This window comes from Bufo gargarizans, chromosome 5 (genome assembly GCF_014858855.1).
Source record: "Bufo gargarizans isolate SCDJY-AF-19 chromosome 5, ASM1485885v1, whole genome shotgun sequence".
NCBI classification, from domain to species: domain Eukaryota; kingdom Metazoa; phylum Chordata; class Amphibia; order Anura; family Bufonidae; genus Bufo; species Bufo gargarizans.
Window position 1 is genome coordinate 1,477,390 of NC_058084.1, and position 21,420 is coordinate 1,498,809.

The 21,420-nt window shown below is 53.9% G+C and overlaps 1 protein-coding gene across 15 annotated transcripts in view; it reads right to left on the reverse strand.

Annotated features, from left to right (window-relative positions):
* Positions 1–21,420, reverse strand: part of PLEC (plectin) — a 235,977-nt gene that overhangs the window by 114,996 nt on the left and 99,561 nt on the right. For 2 of the 15 annotated variants that reach the window (XM_044294610.1, XM_044294609.1), the window contains exon 1: positions 19,697–19,766. The exons of 9 other annotated variants lie outside the window; for them this stretch is intronic. In XM_044294610.1, the coding sequence (XP_044150545.1) occupies positions 19,697–19,751 (55 nt within the window). In that variant the 5' untranslated portion in view covers positions 19,752–19,766. Of the gene's footprint in view, positions 1–4,843; positions 5,001–18,903; positions 18,980–19,696; positions 19,767–21,420 lie in introns of those variants that run through there. 4 more of the 15 variants (XM_044294607.1, XM_044294604.1, XM_044294611.1 and 1 more) reach the window with 3 other exon arrangements.

Below are 21,420 nucleotides of genomic sequence, written 5' to 3' on the forward strand. Positions count from 1 at the left end.
TCACCGCGCTGTCTGTATGATACAAGGTGACACGTGTGACGTCACCGCACTGTCTGTATGATACAAGGTGACACGTGTGACATCACCGCACTGTCTGTATGATACAAGGTGACACGTGTGACATCACCGCACTGTCTGTATGATACAAGGTGACACGTGTGACATCACCGCACTGTCTGTATGATACAAGGTGACACGTGTGACATCACCGCACGCCGCACTGTCTGTATGATACAAGGTGACACGTGTGACGTCACCGCACTGTGTATGATACAAGGTGACACGTGTGACATCACCGCACGCCGCACTGTCTGTATGATACAAGGTGACACGTGTGACATCACCGCACTGTCTGTATGATACAATGTGACGTCACCGCACTGTCTGTATGATACAAGGTGACACGTGTGACATCACCGCACTGTCTGTATGATACAAGGTGACACGTGTGACATCACCGCACTGTCTGTATGATACAAGGTGACACGTGTGACATCACCGCACTGTCTGTATGATACAAAGTGACGTCACCGCACTGTCTGTATGATACAAGGTGACGTCACCGCACTGTCTGTATGATACAAAGTGACATCACCGCACTGTCTGTATGATACAAAGTGACATCACCGCACTGTCTGTATGATACAAAGTGACGTCACCGCACTGTCTGTATGATACAAGGTGACGTCACCGCACTGTCTGTATGATACAAGGTGACGTCACCGCACTGTCTGTATGATACAATGTGACACGTGTGACGTCACCGCGCTGTCTGTATGATACAATGTGACACGTGTGACGTCACCGCGCTCTGTATGATACAATGTGACACGTGTGACGTCACCGCGCTGTCTGTATGATACAAGGTGACACATGTGACGTCACCGCACTGTCTGTATAATACAATGTGACACATGTGACGTCACCGCGCTGTCTGTATGATACAAGGTGACATGTGTGACGTCACCGCACTGTCTGTATGATACAATGCGACATGTGTGACGTCACCGCACTGTCTGTATGATACACGGTGACACGTGTGACATCACCGCGCTGTCTGTATGATACAATGTGACATGTGTGACGTCACCGCACTGTCTGTATGATACAATGTGACACGTGTGACGTCACCGCGCTGTCTGTATGATACGAGGTGACACGTGTGACGTCACCGCACTGTCTGTATGATACAATGTGACACATGTGACGTCACCACACTGTCTGTATGATACGAGGTGACATGTGACGTCACCACACTGTCTGTATGATACAAGGTGACACGTGTGACGTCACCGCGCTGTCTGTATGATACAATGTGACACATGTGACGTCACCGCACTGTCTGTATAATACAATGTGACACGTGTGACGTCACCGCGCTGTCTGTATGATACGAGGTGACACGTGTGACGTCACCGCACTGTCTGTATGATACAATGCGACATGTGTGACGTCACCGCACTGTCTGTATGATACAATGTGACACGTGTGACGTCACCGCACTGTCTGTATGATACAATGTGACACGTGTGACGTCACCGCACTGTCTGTATGATACAAGGTGACACGTGTGACGTCACCGCACTGTCTGTATGATACAAGGTGACACGTGTGACGTCACCGCACTGTCTGTATGATACAAGGTGACACGTGTGACGTCACCGCACTGTCTGTATGATACGAGGTGACACATGTGACGTCACCGCACTGTCTGTATGATACAATGTGACATGTGTGACGTCACCGCACTGTCTGTATGATACAAGGTGACGTCACCGCGCTGTCTGTATGATACAAGGTGACACATGTGACGTCACCGCACTGTCTGTATGATACAAGGTGACACGTGTGACGTCACCGCACTGTCTGTATGATACAAGGTGACACGTGTGACGTCACCGCACTGTCTGTATGATACGAGGTGACATGTGTGACGTCACCGCGCTGTCTGTATGATACAATGTGACACATGTGACGTCACCGCACTGTCTGTATGATACGAGGTGACACATGTGACGTCACCGCGCTGTCTGTATGATACGAGGTGACATGTGACGTCACCGCGCTGTCTGAATGATACAATGTGACACGTGTGACGTCACCGCACTGTCTGTATGATACAAGGTGACATGTGACGTCACCGCACTGTCTGTATGATACGAGGTGACATGTGACGTCACCGCACTGTCTGTATGATACAATGTGACATGTGTGACGTCACCGCACTGTCTGTATGATACAAGGTGACGTCACCGCGCTGTCTGTATGATACAAGGTGACACGTGTGACGTCACCGCACTGTCTGTATGATACGAGGTGACACGTGTGACGTCACCGCGCTGTCTGTATGATACAATGTGACACGTGTGACGTCACCGCACTGTCTGTATGATACGAGGTGACACATGTGACGTCACCGCGCTGTCTGTATGATACGAGGTGACACATGTGACGTCACCGCGCTGTCTGAATGATACAATGTGACACATGTGACGTCACCGCGCTGTCTGTATGATACAATGTGACACGTGTGACGTCACCGCGCTGTCTGTATGATACGATGTGACACATGTGACGTCACCGCACTGTCTGTATGATACAATGTGACATGTGTGACGTCACCGCACTGTCTGTATGATACAAGGTGACGTCACCGCGCTGTCTGTATGATACAAGGTGACACGTGTGACGTCACCGCACTGTCTGTATGATACGAGGTGACACGTGTGACGTCACCGCGCTGTCTGTATGATACGAGGTGACACGTGTGACGTCACCGCACTGTCTGTATGATACGAGGTGACACATGTGACGTCACCGCGCTGTCTGTATGATACAATGTGACACGTGTGACGTCACCGCGCTGTCTGTATGATACGAGGTGACACAAGTGACGTCACCGCGCTGTCTGTATGATACGAGGTGACACATGTGACGTCACCGCACTGTCTGTATGATACGAGGTGACGTCACCGCACTGTCTGTATGATACGAGGTGACACATGTGACGTCACCGCACTGTCTGTATGATACAATGTGACACGTGTGACGTCACCGCACTGTCTGTATGATACAAGGTGACATGTGACGTCACCGCACTGTCTGTATGATACAAGGTGACATGTGACGTCACCGCGCTGTCTGTATGATACACGGTGACACGTGTGACGTCACCGCACTGTCTGTATGATACAATGTGACACGTGTGACGTCACCGCACTGTCTGTATGATACGAGGTGACATGTGACGTCACCGCACTGTCTGTATGATACGAGGTGACATGTGACGTCACCGCGCTGTCTGAATGATACAATGTGACACGTGTGACGTCACCGCACTGTCTGTATGATACGAGGTGACACGTGTGACGTCACCGCGCTGTCTGTATGATACAATGTGACACGTGTGACGTCACCGCACTGTCTGTATGATACGAGGTGACACATGTGACGTCACCACACTGTCTGTATGATACGAGGTGACACATGTGACGTCACCGCGCTGTCTGTATGATACGAGGTGACATGTGACGTCACCGCACTGTCTGTATGATACAATGTGACACGTGTGACGTCACCGCGCTGTCTGTATGATACAATGTGACACGTGTGACGTCACCGCGCTGTCTGTATGATACAATGTGACACGTGTGACGTCACCGCGCTGTCTGTATGATACGAGGTGACACATGTGACGTCACCGCGCTGTCTGTATGATACAATGTGACACGTGTGACGTCACCACACTGTCTGTATGATACGAGGTGACATGTGACGTCACCGCACTGTCTGTATGATACGAGGTGACACATGTGACGTCACCGCGCTGTCTGAATGATACAATGTGACACGTGTGACGTCACCGCGCTGTCTGTATGATACAATGTGACACGTGTGACGTCACCGCGCTGTCTGTATGATACAATGTGACACGTGTGACGTCACCGCGCTGTCTGAATGATACAAGGTGACGTGTGACGTCACCACACTGTCTGTATGATACAATGTGACACGTGTGACGTCACCGCGCTGTCTGTATGATACAATGTGACACGTGTGACGTCACCGCGCTGTCTGTATGATACAATGTGACGTCACCGCTCTGTCTGTATGATACAAGGTGACACGTGTGACGTCACCGCTCCCCAGCTTACAATGTGACACGTGTGACGTCACCGCGCTGTCTGTATGATACAATGTGACACGTGTGACGTCACCGCGCTGTCTGTATGATACGAGGTGACACATGTGACGTCACCGCACTGTCTGTATGATACAAGGTGACGTGTGACGTCACCACACTGTCTGTATGATACAATGTGACACGTGTGACGTCACCGCACTGTCTGTATGATACAAGGTGACACATGTGACGTCACCGCGCTGTCTGTATGATACAATGTGACACGTGTGACGTCACCGCACTGTCTGTATGATACAATGTGACACGTGTGACGTCACCGCTCTGTCTGTATGATACAATGTGACGTCACCGCTCTGTCTGTATGATACAAGGTGACACGTGTGACGTCACCGCTCCCCAGCTTACAATGTGACACGTGTGACGTCACGGTTACGGCCAGAGACACATGCTACTGTTTATGTCTGCCAGGCCCCGCCCCTTGTCCGTGTAACCCCTTCCTGGCTGCAGCCCCTCTGCCCCCGGCGGCCCCGCACCGGACTCCGCCGCCTCAGACCGGAGCCCCCGCCGCAGCCGCAGCCCTCCCCCTCTCCCGCCGCCATCCCCGGGATGAGTCAGTGCGGGCGGCTGCAGCCGGAGAGCGGCTCCGGCAGTGAGGGGGTTACCCGAGCCTCCACCCTCAGACACACCTCCCCGGCTTACCCTCCTGCAGCGCCCGGTGCCTCCGCCTCCAGTGCCAGACCACCAGCATGGTGACGACGTGCCCCGCCAGCACCAGCGCCGGGAAGAGGCCGGGGCCGGACGGCTGCATGGCCGGAGACTGCGGCTCTGCTCCCGGCTCTCCGCCCGCCGCCGCAGCTGCCGGGAGACCCCGCCCCCACACTGAGAGCCCGCCCCCGGGAGGCGCGCTGCGGCACCGCCCCCTCTGCTCTGTACCCACAGTCTGCCCTCTGCTCTGTACCCACAGTCTGCCCTCTGCTCTGTACCCACGGTGTGCCCTCTGCTCTGTACCCACAGTCTGCCCTCTGCTCTGTACCCACGGTGTGCCCTCTGCTCTGTACCCACGGTGTGCCCTCTGCTCTGTACCCATCTCTGCAGCACTGTGCCCCTCTCTGCAGCACTGTGCCCCTCTCTGCAGCACTGTACCCTGCACTGCAGCACTGTACCCTGCACTGCAGCACTGTGCCCCTCTCTGCAGCACTGTGCCCCTCTCTGCAGCACTGTACCCTGCACTGCAGCACTGTACCCATCTCTGCAGCACTGTGCCCCTCTCTGCAGCACTGTGCCCTGCACTGCAGCACTGTACCCATCTCTGCAGCACTGTGCCCATCTCTGCAGCACTGTGCCCTGCACTGCAGCACTGTGCCCTGCACTGCAGCACTGTGCCCCTCTCCGCAGCACTGTGCCCTGCACTGCAGCACTGTACCCATCTCTGCAGCACTGTGCCCCTCTCCGCAGCACTGTGCCCTGCACTGCAGCACTGTACCCATCTCTGCAGCACTGTGCCCTGCACTGCAGCACTGTACCCATCTCTGCAGCACTGTGCCCCACTACACCGCCCTGGCACACCCCACAGTTCTCGCGGTCTCTCTATTTTTACTCCTGCCTATAAATAAACTCCTCTTTCTACAAGTTCTTGCTGTCATCACAGACCATGCAGCATACAAAGGGTTAATACAGAAGCCAAGCACTAGTCAGCAATCTGAAAGCGAACACACACACTAAGGGTTAATGCCCCTCCTTTTCACTCAACAGCCCGGGGGTTACTGTCCCTGTCACCACCCATGTGCAAAGTGACAACTGATGTCCCCGCAGAGACAAGGTCACACCTGTCCCTCCTCATTCCATCCTAAAAGTCTGCCAGGAAGACTGTGGGCCACCCCCACACTGCCACGCCCAGGACACCCCCCGCCAACATCACCTGCTACAGCCTGGGCATCTGCTGGATATACTTCTATATGTACCGCTGGTATAACCCGGGCATCTGCTGGATATACCTCTGTATGTACCGCTGGTATAACCCGGGCATCTGCTGGATATACCTCTGTATGTACCGCTGGTATAACCCGGGCATCTCCTGTATGTACTTCTATATGTACCGCTGGTATAACCCGGGCATCTGCTGGATATACCTCTGTATGTACCGCTGGTATAACCCGGGCATCTGCTGGATATACCTCTGTATGTACCGCTGGTATAACCCGGGCATCTCCTGTATGTACTTCTATATGTACCGCTGGTATAACCCGGGCATCTGCTGGATATACCTCTGTATGTACCGCTGGTATAAACCGGGCATCTGCTGGATATACCTCTGTATGTACCGCTGGTATAACCCGGGCATCTCCTGTATGTACTTCTATATGTACCGCTGGTATAACCCGGGCATCTCCTGTATATACTTCTATATGTACCGCTGGTATAACCCGGGCATCTGCTGGATATACCTCTGTATGTACCGCTGGTATAACCTGGGCATCTCCTGTATGTACTTCTATATCTACCGCTGGTATAACCCGGGCATCTGCTGGATATACCTCTGTATGTACCGCTGGTATAACCTGGGTATCTCCTGTATGTACTTCTATATGTACCGCTGGTATAACCCGGGCATGTCCTGTATGTACCGCTGGTATAACCCGGGCATGTCCTGTGTGTACCGCTGGTATAACCCGGGCATGTCCTGTATGTACCGCTGGTATCACCCGGGCATGTCCTGTATGTACCGCTGGTATCACCCGGGCATGTCCTGTGTGTACCGCTGGTATCACCCGGGCATGTCCTGTATGTACCGCTGGTATCACCCGGGCATGTCCTGTATGTACCGCTGGTATCACCCGGGCATGTCCTGTATGTACCGCTGGTATCACCCGGGCATGTCCTGTATGTACCGCTGGTATCACCCGGGCATGTCCTGTATGCACCGCTGGTATCACCCGGGCATGTCCTGTATGTACCGCTGGTATCACCCGGGCATGTCCTGTATGTACCGCTGGTATCACCCGGGCATGTCCTGTATGTACCGCTGGTATCACCCGGGCATGTCCTGTATGTACCGCTGGTATAACCCGGGCATGTCCTGTATGTACCGCTGGTATAACCCGGGCATGTCCTGTATGTACCGCTGGTATAACCCGGGCATGTCCTGTATGGTACCGCTGGTATAACCCGGGCATGTCCTGTATGTACCGCTGGTATAACCCGGGCATGTCCTGTATGTACCGCTGGTATAACCCGGGCATGTCCTGTGTGTACCACTGGTATAACCCGGGCATGTCCTGTATGTACCGCTGGTATCACCCGGGCATGTCCTGTATGGTACCGCTGGTATAACCCGGGCATGTCCTGTATGTACCGCTGGTATAACCCGGGCATGTCCTGTATGTACCGCTGGTATAACCCGGGCATGTCCTGTATGTACCGCTGGTAGATGTGAGCTGGCGGATCATGAGTCACGGCAGAGGAACCGCGCTCAACGTCTCTCACTTGTTTCCGGAGAAATGATTTTTCTTCAGTAACCGCAGCTCGTAGAGATTTACTTCCATTAACCCCTTCTCTGCCGCTGCCATCTACATGCCTGACAAAGGCTAAAGGCATCGTGATTAATACCGTCCTATATCCAGTACCTATACCGCTCTATCCGCTGACACTATATACACTGCCCCGTGGTGATGTATACCGCTCTATACTGGTCCGTGTTATCCGCTGACACTATACACTGCCCCGTGGTGATGTATACCGCTCTATACTGGTCTGTGTTACTGGCTGACACTATACACTGCCCCGTGGTGATGTATACCGCTCTATACTGGTCTGTGTTACTGGCTGACACTATACACTGCCCCGTGGTGATGTATACCGCTCTATACTGGTCTGTGTTACTGGCTGACACTATATACACTGCCCCATGGTGATGTATACCGCTCTATACTGGTCCATGTTATCCGCTGACACTATATACACTGCCCCGTGGTGATGTATACCGCTCTATACTGGTCTGTGTTACTGGCTGACACTATATACACTGCCCTATGGTGATGTATACCGCTCTGTACTGGTCCATGTTATCCGCTGACACTATATACACTGCCCCGTGGTGATGTATACCGCTCTATACTGGTCCATGTTATCCGCTGACACTATATACACTGCCCCGTGGTGATGTATACCGCTCTATACTGGTCCGTGTTACTGGCTGACACTATATACACTGCCCCGTGGTGATGTATACCGCTCTATACTGGTCCGTGTTACTGGCTGACACTATACACTGCCCCGTGGTGATGTATACCGCTCTATACTGGTCCGTGTTATCCGCTGACACTATATACCGCCCCGTGGTGATGTATACCGCTCTATACTGGTCCGTGCTATCCGCTGACACTATATACACTGCCCCGTGGTGATGTATACCGCTCTATACTGGTCTGTGTTATCAGCTGACACTATACACTGCCCCGTGGTGATGTATACCGCTCTATACTGGTCCGTGTTACTGGCTGACACTATACACTGCCCCGTGGTGATGTATACCGCTCTATACTGGTTTGTGTTACTGGCTGACACTATATACACTGCCCCGTGGTGATGTATACCGCTCTATACTGGTCCATGTTATCCGCTGACACTATATACACTGCCCCGTGGTGATGTATACCGCTCTATACTGGTCCGTGTTACTGGCTGACACTATACACTGCCCCGTGGTGATGTATACCGCTCTATACTGGTCCGTGTTATCCGCTGACACTATATACACTGCCCCGTGGTGATGTATACCGCTCTATACTGGTCCGTGTTATCCGCTGACACTATATACCGCCCCGTGGTGATGTATACCGCTCTATACTGGTCCGTGCTATCCGCTGACACTATATACACTGCCCCGTGGTGATGTATACCGCTCTATACTGGTCTGTGTTATCAGCTGACACTATACACTGCCCCGTGGTGATGTATACCGCTCTATACTGGTCCGTGTTACTGGCTGACACTATACACTGCCCCGTGGTGATGTATACCGCTCTATACTGGTTTGTGTTACTGGCTGACACTATATACACTGCCCCGTGGTGACCTATACCGCTCTATACTGGTCTGTGTTATCCGCTGACACTATATACACTGCCCCGTGGTGATGTATACCGCTCTATACTGGTCCGTGTTACTGGCTGACACTATATACACTGCCCCATGGTGATGTTTACCGCTCTATACTGGTCCATGTTATCCGCTGACACTATATACACTGCCCCGTGGTGAGGTATACCGCTCTATACTGGTCCGTGTTACTGGCTGACACTATATACACTGCCCCGTGGTGATGTATACTGCTCTATACTGGTCCGTGTTATCCGCTGACACTCTATACACTGCCCCGTGGTGATCTATACCGCTCTATACTGGTCTGTGTTACTGGCTGACACTATATACACTGCCCCGTGGTGATCTATACCGCTCTATACTGGTCTGTGTTACTGGCTGACACTATATACACTGCCCCGTGGTGATCTATACCGCTCTATACTGGTCAGTGTTACTGGCTGACACTATATACACTGCCCCGTGGTGATCTATACCGCTCTATACTGGTCTGTGTTACTGGCTGACACTATATACACTGCCCCGTGGTGATCTATACCGCTCTATACTGGTCCGTGTTACTGGCTGACACTATACACCGCCCCGTGGTGATGTATACCGCTCTATACTGGTCAGTGTTACTGGCTGACACTATATACACTGCCCCGTGGTGATCTATACCGCTCTATACTGGTCTGTGTTACTGGCTGACACTATACACTGCCCCGTGGTAATCTATACCGCTCTATACTGGTCTGTGTTATACGCTGACACTATATACACTGCCCCGTGGTGATCTATACCGCTCTATACTGGTCTGTGTTACTGGCTGACACTATATACACTGCCCCGTGGTGATCTATACCGCTCTATACTGGTCCGTGTTACTGGCTGACACTATACACTGCCCCGTGGTGATGTATACCGCTCTATACTGGTCCGTGTTATCCGCTGACACAATATACACTGCCCCGTGGTGATGTATACCGCTCTATACTGGTCTGTGTTACTGGCTGACACAATATACACTGCCCCGTGGTGATCTATACCGCTCTATACTGGTCAGTGTTACTGGCTGACACTATATACACTGCCCCGTGGTGATGTATACCGCTCTATACTGGTCCGTGTTACTGGCTGACACTATACACCGCCCCGTGGTGATGTATACCGCTCTATACTGGTCCGTGTTATCCGCTGACACTATATACACTGCCCCGTGGTGATGTATACCGCTCTATACTGGTCTGTGTTACTGGCTGACACTATATACACCGCCCTGTGGTGATGTATACCGCTCTATACTGGTCTGTGTTACTGGCTGACACTATACACTGCCCCGTGGTGATCTATACCGCTCTATACTGGTCCATGTTATCCGCTGACACTATATACACTGCCCCGTGGTGATGTATACCGCTCTATACTGGTCTGTGTTACTGGCTGACACTATATACACCGCCCTGTGGTGATGTATACCGCTCTATACTGGTCCGTGTTACTGGCTGACACTATATACACTGCCCCGTGGTGATCTATACCGCTCTATACTGGTCTGTGTTACTGGCTGACACTATATACACTGCCCCGTGGTGATCTATACCGCTCTATACTGGTCTGTGTTACTGGCTGACACTATACACTGCCCCGTGGTGATGTATACCGCTCTATACTGGTCTGTGTTATCCGCTGACACTATATACACTGCCCCGTGGTGATCTATACCGCTCTATACTGGTCTGTGTTACTGGCTGACACTATATACACTGCCCCGTGGTGATCTATACCGCTCTATACTGGTCTGTGTTACTGGCTGACACTATACACTGCCCCGTGGTAATGTATACCGCTCTATACTGGTCTGTGTTATCCGCTGACACTATATACACTGCCCCGTGGTGATCTATACCGCTCTATACTGGTCTGTGTTACTGGCTGACACTATATACACTGCCCCGTGGTGATCTATACCGCTCTATACTGGTCCGTGTTACTGGCTGACACTATACACTGCCCCGTGGTGATGTATACCGCTCTATACTGGTCCGTGTTATCCGCTGACACAATATACACTGCCCCGTGGTGATGTATACCGCTCTATACTGGTCTGTGTTACTGGCTGACACAATATACACTGCCCCGTGGTGATCTATACCGCTCTATACTGGTCAGTGTTACTGGCTGACACTATATACACTGCCCCGTGGTGATGTATACCGCTCTATACTGGTCCGTGTTACTGGCTGACACTATACACCGCCCCGTGGTGATGTATACCGCTCTATACTGGTCTGTGTTACTGGCTGACACTATATACACCGCCCTGTGGTGATGTATACCGCTCTATACTGGTCCGTGTTACTGGCTGACACTATATACACTGCCCCGTGGTGATGTATACCGCTCTATACTGGTCCGTGTTACTGGCTGACACTATACACCGCCCCGTGGTGATGTATACCGCTCTATACTGGTCCGTGTTACTGGCTGACACTATACACTGCCCCGTGGTGATGTATACCGCTCTATACTGGTCCGTGTTATCCGCTGACACAATATACACTGCCCCGTGGTGATCTATACCGCTCTATACTGGTCTGTGTTACTGGCTGACACTATACACTGCCCCGTGGTGATGTATACCGCTCTATACTGGTCCGTGTTACTGGCTGACACTATACACCGCCCCGTGGTGATGTATACCGCTCTGTACTGGTCCGTGTTACTGGCTGACACTATACACTGCCCCGTGGTGATCTATACCGCTCTATACTGGTCCGTGTTACTGGCTGACACTATACACTGCCCCGTGGTGATGTATACCGCTCTGTACTGGTCCGTGTTACTGGCTGACACTATACACTGCCCCGTGGTGATGTATACCGCTCTATACTGGTCCGTGTTATCCGCTGACACTATATACACTGCCCCGTGGTGATGTATACCGCTCTATACTGGTCCGTGTTATCCGCTGACACTATATACACTGCCCCGTGGTGATGTATACCGCTCTATACTGGTCTGTGTTACTGGCTGACACTATACACTGCCCCGTGGTGATGTATACCGCTCTATACTGGTCCGTGTTATCCGCTGACACTATACACTGCCCCGTGGTGATCTATACCGCTCTATACTGGTCCGTGTTATCCGCTGACACTATACACTGCCCCGTGGTGATGTATACCGCTCTATACTGGTCCGTGTTACTGGCTGACACTATACACTGCCCCGTGGTGATGTATACCGCTCTGTACTGGTCCGTGTTACTGGCTGACACTATACACTGCCCCGTGGTGATGTATACCGCTCTATACTGGTCCGTGTTATCCGCTGACACAATATACACTGCCCCGTGGTGATGTATACCGCTCTATACTGGTCCGTGTTACTGGCTGACACTATACACTGCCCCGTGGTGATCTATACCGCTCTATACTGGTCCGTGTTACTGGCTGACACTATACACTGCCCCGTGGTGATGTATACCGCTCTATACTGGTCCGTGTTATCCGCTGACACTATATACACTGCCCCGTGGTGATGTATACCGCTCTATACTGGTCCGTGTTATCCGCTGACACTATATACACTGCCCCGTGGTGATGTATACCGCTCTTTACTAGTCTGTGTTACTGGCTGACACTATACACTGCCCCGTGGTGATGTATACCGCTCTATACTGGTCTGTGTTACTGGCTGACACTATATACACTGCCCCGTGGTGATCTATACCGCTCTATACTGGTCAGTGTTACTGGCTGACACTATATACACTGCCCCGTGGTGATGTATACCGCTCTATACTGGTCCGTGTTACTGGCTGACACTATACACTGCCCCGTGGTGATGTATACCGCTCTGTACTGGTCTGTGTTACTGGCTGACACTATACACTGCCTCGTGGTGATCTATACCGCTCTATACTGGTCTGTGTTACTGGCTGACACTATACACTGCCCCGTGGTGATGTATACCGCTCTATACTGGTCCGTGTTATCCGCTGACACTATATACACTGCCCCGTGGTGATGTATACCGCTCTATACTGGTCTGTGTTACTGGCTGACACTATATACACTGCCCCGTGGTGATGTATACCGCTCTATACTGGTCCGTGTTATCCGCTGACACTATATACACTGCCCCGTGGTGATGTATACCGCTCTATACTGGTCCGTGTTATCCGCTGACACAATATACACTGCCCCGTGGTGATGTATACCGCTCTATACTGGTCCGTGTTATCCGCTGACACAATATACACTGCCCCGTGGTGATGTATACCGCTCTATACTGGTCCGTGTTACTGGCTGACACTATACACCGCCCCGTGGTGATGTATACCGCTCTGTACTGGTCCGTGTTACTGGCTGACACTATACACTGCCCCGTGGTGATCTATACCGCTCTATACTGGTCCGTGTTACTGGCTGACACTATACACTGCCCCGTGGTGATGTATACCGCTCTATACTGGTCCGTGTTATCCGCTGACACTATATACACTGCCCCGTGGTGATGTATACCGCTCTATACTGGTCCGTGTTATCCGCTGACACTATATACACTGCCCCCGTGGTGATGTATACCGCTCTTTACTAGTCTGTGTTACTGGCTGACACTATACACTGCCCCGTGGTGATGTATACCGCTCTATACTGGTCTGTGTTACTGGCTGACACTATATACACTGCCCCGTGGTGATCTATACCGCTCTATACTGGTCAGTGTTACTGGCTGACACTATATACACTGCCCCGTGGTGATGTATACCGCTCTATACTGGTCCGTGTTACTGGCTGACACTATACACTGCCCCGTGGTGATGTATACCGCTCTGTACTGGTCTGTGTTACTGGCTGACACTATACACTGCCTCGTGGTGATCTATACCGCTCTATACTGGTCTGTGTTACTGGCTGACACTATACACTGCCCCGTGGTGATGTATACCGCTCTATACTGGTCCGTGTTATCCGCTGACACTATATACACTGCCCCGTGGTGATGTATACCGCTCTATACTGGTCTGTGTTACTGGCTGACACTATATACACTGCCCCGTGGTGATGTATACCGCTCTATACTGGTCCGTGTTATCCGCTGACACTATATACACTGCCCCGTGGTGATGTATACCGCTCTATACTGGTCCGTGTTATCCGCTGACACTATATACACTGCCCCGTGGTGATGTATACCGCTCTATACTGGTCAGTGTTACTGGCTGACACTATACACTGCCCCGTGGTGATGTATACCGCTCTATACCGGTCTGTGTTACTGGCTGACACTATATACACTGCCCCGTGGTGATCTATACCGCTCTATACTGGTCAGTGTTACTGGCTGACACTATATACACTGCCCCGTGGTGATGTATACCGCTCTATACTGGTCAGTGTTACTGGCTGACACTATATACACTGCCCCGTGGTGATGTATACCGCTCTATACTGGTCCGTGTTACTGGCTGACACTATACACTGCCTCGTGGTGATCTATACCGCTCTATACTGGTCTGTGTTACTGGCTGACACTATACACTGCCCCGTGGTGATGTATACCGCTCTATACTGGTCCGTGTTATCCGCTGACACTATATACACTGCCCCGTGGTGATGTATACCGCTCTATACTGGTCCGTGTTACTGGCTGACACTATACACTGCCCCGTGGTGATGTATACCGCTCTATACTGGTCCGTGTTATCCGCTGACACTATATACACTGCCCCGTGGTGATGTATACCGCTCTATACTGGTCTGTGTTACTGGCTGACACTATATACACTGCCCCGTGGTGATCTATACCGCTCTATACTGGTCAGTGTTACTGGCTGACACTATATACACTGCCCCGTGGTGATGTATACCGCTCTATACTGGTCCGTGTTACTGGCTGACACTATACACTGCCCCGTGGTGATGTATACCGCTCTGTACTGGTCTGTGTTACTGGCTGACACTATACACTGCCTCGTGGTGATCTATACCGCTCTATACTGGTCTGTGTTACTGGCTGACACTATACACTGCCCCGTGGTGATGTATACCGCTCTATACTGGTCCGTGTTATCCGCTGACACTATATACACTGCCCCGTGGTGATGTATACCGCTCTATACTGGTCCGTGTTATCCGCTGACACTATATACACTGCCCCGTGGTGATGTATACCGCTCTATACTGGTCTGTGTTACTGGCTGACACTATATACACTGCCCCGTGGTGATGTATACCGCTCTATACTGGTCCGTGTTATCCGCTGACACTATATACACTGCCCCGTGGTGATGTATACCGCTCTATACTGGTCCGTGTTATCCGCTGACACTATATACACTGCCCCGTGGTGATGTATACCGCTCTATACTGGTCTGTGTTACTGGCTGACACTATACACTGCCCCGTGGTGATGTATACCGCTCTATACTGGTCCGTGTTATCCGCTGACACTATATACACTGCCCCGTGGTGATGTATACCGCTCTATACTGGTCCGTGTTACTGGCTGACACTATATACACTGCCCCGTGGTGATGTATACCGCTCTATACTGGTCCGTGTTACTGGCTGACACTATACACTGCCCCGTGGTGATGTATACCGCTCTATACTGGTCCGTGTTATCCGCTGACACTATATACACTGCCCCGTGGTGATGTATACCGCTCTATACTGGTCTGTGTTACTGGCTGACACTATACACTGCCCCGTGGTGATGTATACCGCTCTATACTGGTCTGTGTTACTGGCTGACACTATACACTGCCCCGTGGTGATGTATACCGCTCTATACTGGTCCGTGTTACTGGCTGACACTATACACTGCCCCGTGGTGATGTATACCGCTCTATACTGGTCCGTGTTACTGGCTGACACTATATACACTGCCCCGTGGTGATGTATACCGCTCTATACTGGTCCGTGTTACTGGCTGACACTATATACACTGCCCCGTGGTGATGTATACCGCTCTATACTGGTCCGTGTTACTGGCTGACACTATACACTGCCCCGTGGTGATGTATACCGCTCTATACTGGTCCGTGTTACTGGCTGACACTATACACTGCCCCGTGGTGATCTATACCGCTCTATACTGGTCCGTGTTACTGGCTGACACTATATACACTGCCCCGTGGTGATGTATACCGCTCTATACTGGTCCGTGTTACTGGCTGACACTATACACTGCCCCGTGGTGATGTATACCACTCTATACTGGTCTCACCCGCACATACTCATGTATCCGGCCAAGACGCAGTGCAGACAGCGCTTCTCACCGACATCCATCCTGCGAGCCGCTGCCGCCAGCCGCTCCGGACACCGGAGAACGCGCTATATACACAGCATGTCCGGCTGATAATCCGCAGCCCATGACACACACCAGCTGCCCCCACAGGCGCCTGCAGCGGCTGCGGCGGTCGCACCGACAGGCGGTCCATCGCTGCGGCCCCAGGCACATCTCACCCACATTTTTGCGGATCGAATGCAGACCAATTCATTTTTACGGGCCGGGAAATATGCGGACTGATGACCGCCACGGCGATTACTGCGGACAAGGATAGGGCGTCTCTACAGGAGTTAGCGGCACGTACACGGCCGGGATCCATGGTATGCAGATCCGCGTGCGGTCGAGGCCTAACCCTAACGGTTCCTGCGGCAATTCCGATCCAGCACCGCCGCTCTGCCGTCTTCCCCATACACTGCTGGCGGCAGAGCGGGGAAGGCGTCGGTACATTTGTACGGTTTTACATGCCGCCTGGCACTTTCGCTGCGCAGACGACAGGAATGAGCATAGTGTGAATTAGGCCCAATATTCCCTCCCAATAAACTGCATTAACCCTTGCTGTGCTGCTTTCAGTGGGTCACCTGAGCCCCCCCCCCCCCCCCCCCCCCAGAAATCAGGACACAGCCGGGATCCCCCTTCCTCTGGTTCCCCCCTCTCCATTTCCCTGCAATAGAAGCCTGGAAGTTCCCGTCCACGGAGACACGGAATACAATCCTCCCGCGGAAAGGATCCCGCAATACGGAGATTCATACTCTCATCGGGCGCAGGAGCGGGCAACACCACGTACAGGGGGCATCATCCTCCTTGGATCAGGAAAAGCTCTGGAGATTCCTCACAGACCCTGTGTTACATTTCCTCACTATGTTCAAGGTCTCTGCTTGCTGTCAGTGAATAGAAATATTCCTTGCTTACTTTTAGGGTTTGTTACAGTGTGTCAGTACAGGCAATCCTCTGTATGGTCAACCCATCAGCAGCACACAGCATTCTCCTGCAATGTATTAGTCTATGGTGTAGACTGGATACAACTGTACCAAACCCTCAGCTCTATTAGCAGGACCGGCTCAGGACAGGTTTTCAGTCTCTGAATGTAAACAATGTTCTCATTCACTGACAGCAGGCAGAGATGTTATCAATGAGGAAATAAATGGGGTTCTTCCACCACAGGCATGGTGATAGTGAAGGTTTTATGAGGGTCCCACCACTGGGGCCCCCCAGGTCCCAATCCACTGCTCTGGCAGGACGTATGCCTCACCAACTAGGAGTTGGGACCCCAAGTCTTCTCTGTTGCGGCGGTTGCGGAGCACGGACGTCCTGACATCGCAATCAGAACCCGGCGTCCATAGGAATGAATGTCCCATCCGTGTTATATATACAGGGAGCTCGCTGATCGGGCCCCTGGGAGCCCCCATTAACTCAGCACATCCTAACAGGCCACTGACTGCCTCAGGTCCAGAATGGAGGCCACGAGGCCGCATTCACATAAACCGCAACATAACTTCCGCCAACGTCCCATGTGAAGGCTCAGCGGTGGCGCCCCCCGAGTGTGGCAAGGAGCAGACCACCCACCAGGACGCCCCTCTGCCATCTCCTGGTGGCGCCCCCCGAGTGTGGCAAGGAGCAGACCACCCACTAGGGCGCCCCGCTGCCATCTCCTGGTGGCGCCCCCCGAGTGTGGCAAGGAGCAGACCACCCACCAGGACGCCCCGCTGCCATCTCCTGGTGGTGCCCCCCGAGTGTGGCAAGGAGCAGACCACCCACCAGGCGCCCCACTGCCATCTCCTGGTGGTGCCCCCCGAGTGTGGCAAGGAGCAGACCACCCACCAGGCGCCCCTCTGCCATCTCCTGGTGGTGCCCCCCGAGTGTGGCAAGGAGCAGACCACCCACCAGGCGCCCCACTGCCATCTCCTGGTGGCGCCCCCCGAGTGTGGCAAGGAGCAGACCACCCACCAGGACGCCCCGCTGCCATCTCCTGGTGGTGCCCCCCGAGTGTGGCAAGGAGCAGACCACCCACCAGGACGCCCCGCTGCCATCTCCTGGTGGCGCCCCCCTGAGTGTGGCAAGAAGCAGACCACCCACCAGGATGCCCCGCTGCCATCTCCTGGTGGCGCCCCCCGAGTGTGGCAAGGAGCAGACCACCCACTAGGGCGCCCCGCTGCCATCTCCTGGTGGCGCCCCCCGAGTGTGGCAAGGAGCAGACCACCCACCAGGACGCCCCGCTGCCATCTCCTGGTGCCCCCTGCCCTACATACCAGGTGAGATGCCAGTCTGACGGACTAGGTTTCTAAACACAGACACGTCCCGTCCTGGCAGAGACGGGTTCAGACAAGCCCTGGAATACCCCCTCCAAAAATAAAGGGGGCGCCGCCACACGAAGGACCCACCTGGAACAATCTTCATAGGAGCCGGGCAGAGAAGACGCAGCTCTCTGGAGGATGGCGAGGGCAGCACTGCGTCCACGGGGGCGAGGGTCCGGAGAGGCAGCCAGGGGGCCGAGCAGGATATAAATAACAGGGCCGCGTCATATGTCAGAGTCTTACTGGTATTAACAGCTCAGCCAACAACACGGGACGCCAGTGTAACCCAACGCAGGGGAAACCAGGGCGCGAAAACGGACCCCGACAACCGCGGGGGGGCAGAGGGCCGCAGGTGGCATTACGGGGGTCGAGAGGTTCGTAGGCCGCTGCACTCAGCATCATGGCGGCTGCAGGGCTCAGCCTCGCTCATGTGAGGAATAGAACCCCAGGGGCCCCCGTGCATCGCAGGGCCACGGCACAGAATACAGGGCACCCACTATACGCGGGGTGTGTGCGCGGTCCTGCGCTGGACCCCACTGCAGGCTCGTGCCCCCACTAGGACAGGCCCCAGCGTAGTACAAGCGTTTCGCTAGTTAACCCCCTCACCGCCAGCAGCCTCGGGACTTAATCCGAATGCTGCCTATTTTAGGTAATGAAATGTTTGGCTGAGCGCAGGGAGAGCGGGGGATTTATGGGAGAACCCAGGCAGGGAAGGGGTGGTGGGATGAGAGGTGGGGGCCGCTGAGGGGTCCTAACCCCAAAAGACAGTTCTACACCAAGCAGTACAGGACACCGGCGACCCCTGACCTGCAGCAGGTGTCCGGAGGGTATCTGCCCTCACCCCCACATCAGCCCCCCGACCTCAGGTCCACGGCCCTACCTTGTCCCTGCTGTATGAGGTCATCGATATAACAGCGGCCGTCATCCTCCTCCATGGCAGCGAGTGTCAGCTCTTGTGCTGCACTCCACACGTCCAGTGATGGAGGGAGGTGTGAGAAGTCCTCCACCCTCCTGGGAGCCTCCACCTCCTGCAGCAGCAGAGCATGTCCCAGCAGAGGATGCTGCCCGAGCACGCTGCGCCATCTCCTGCTGCCAGCAGCCACCGCAGCTCCCTATATGGCCCTAGATACTGCACAGGGGGCCCCATCATCAGTGCCAGGGAGGGAGCCACACACTGCACAGGGGGCACCATCATCATCACTGCCAGGGAGGGAGCCACACACTGCACAGGGGGCATCATCATCAGTGCCAGGGAGGGAGCCACACACTGCACAGGGGGCATCATCATCAGTGCCAGGGAGGGACCCGGAGGGACCCACCCACTGCACAGGGGGCACCATCATCACTGCCAGGGAGGGAGCCACACACTGCACAGGGGGCATCATCATCAGTGCCAGGGAGGGAGCCACACACTGCACAGGGGGCACCATCATCATCAGTGCCAGGGAGGGAGCCACACACTGCACAGGGGGCACCATCATCATCACTGCCAGGGAGGGAGCCACACACTGCACAGGGGGCATCATCATCAGTGCCAGGGAGGGAGCCACACACTGCACAGGGGGCATCATCATCAGTGCCAGGGAGGGACCCGGAGGGACCCACCCACTGCACAGGGGGCACCATCATCACTGCCAGGGAGGGAGCCACACACTGCACAGGGGGCATCATCATCAGTGCCAGGGAGGGAGCCACACACTGCACAGGGGGCATCATCATCAGTGCCAGGGAGGGAGCCACACACTGCACAGGGGGCATCATCATCATCACTGCCAGGGAGGGAGCCACACACTGCACAGGGGGCATCATCATCATCAGTGCCAGGGAGGGAGCCACACACTGCACAGGGGGCATCATCATCAGTGCCAGGGAGGGAGCCACACACTGCACAGGGGGCAGCATCATCATCAGTGCCAGGGAGGGAGCCACACACTGCACAGGGGGCATCATCATCAGCAGTGCCAGGGAGGGAGCCACACACTGCACAGGGGGCATCATCATCAGTGCCAGGGAGGGAGCCACACACTGCACAGGGGGCATCATCATCAGTGCCAGGGAGGGAGCCACCCACTGCACAGGGAGCATCATCATCATCACTGCCAGGGAGGGAGCCACACACTGCACAGGGGGCATCATCATCATCAGTGCCAGGGAGGGAGCCACACACTGCACAGGGGGCATCATCATCAGTGCCAGGGAGGGAGCCACACACTGCACAGGGGGCACCATCATCATCAGTGCCAGGGAGGGAGCCACACACTGCACAGGGGGCCCCATCATCATCACTGCCAGGGAGGGAGCCACACACTGCACAGGGGGCCCCATCATCAGTGCCAGGGATGGAGCCACACACTGCACAGGGGGCACCATCATCAGTGCCAGGGAGGGAGCCACCCACTGCACAGGGAGCATCATCATCATCACTGCCAGGGAGGGAGCCACACACTGCACAGGGGGCATCATCATCACTGCCAGGGAGGGAGCCACACACTGCACAGGGGGCACCATCATCATCATCACTGCCAGGGAGGGAGCCACACACTGCACAGGGGGCATCATCATCAGCAGTGCCAGGGAAAGAGCCACACACTGCACAGGGGGCAT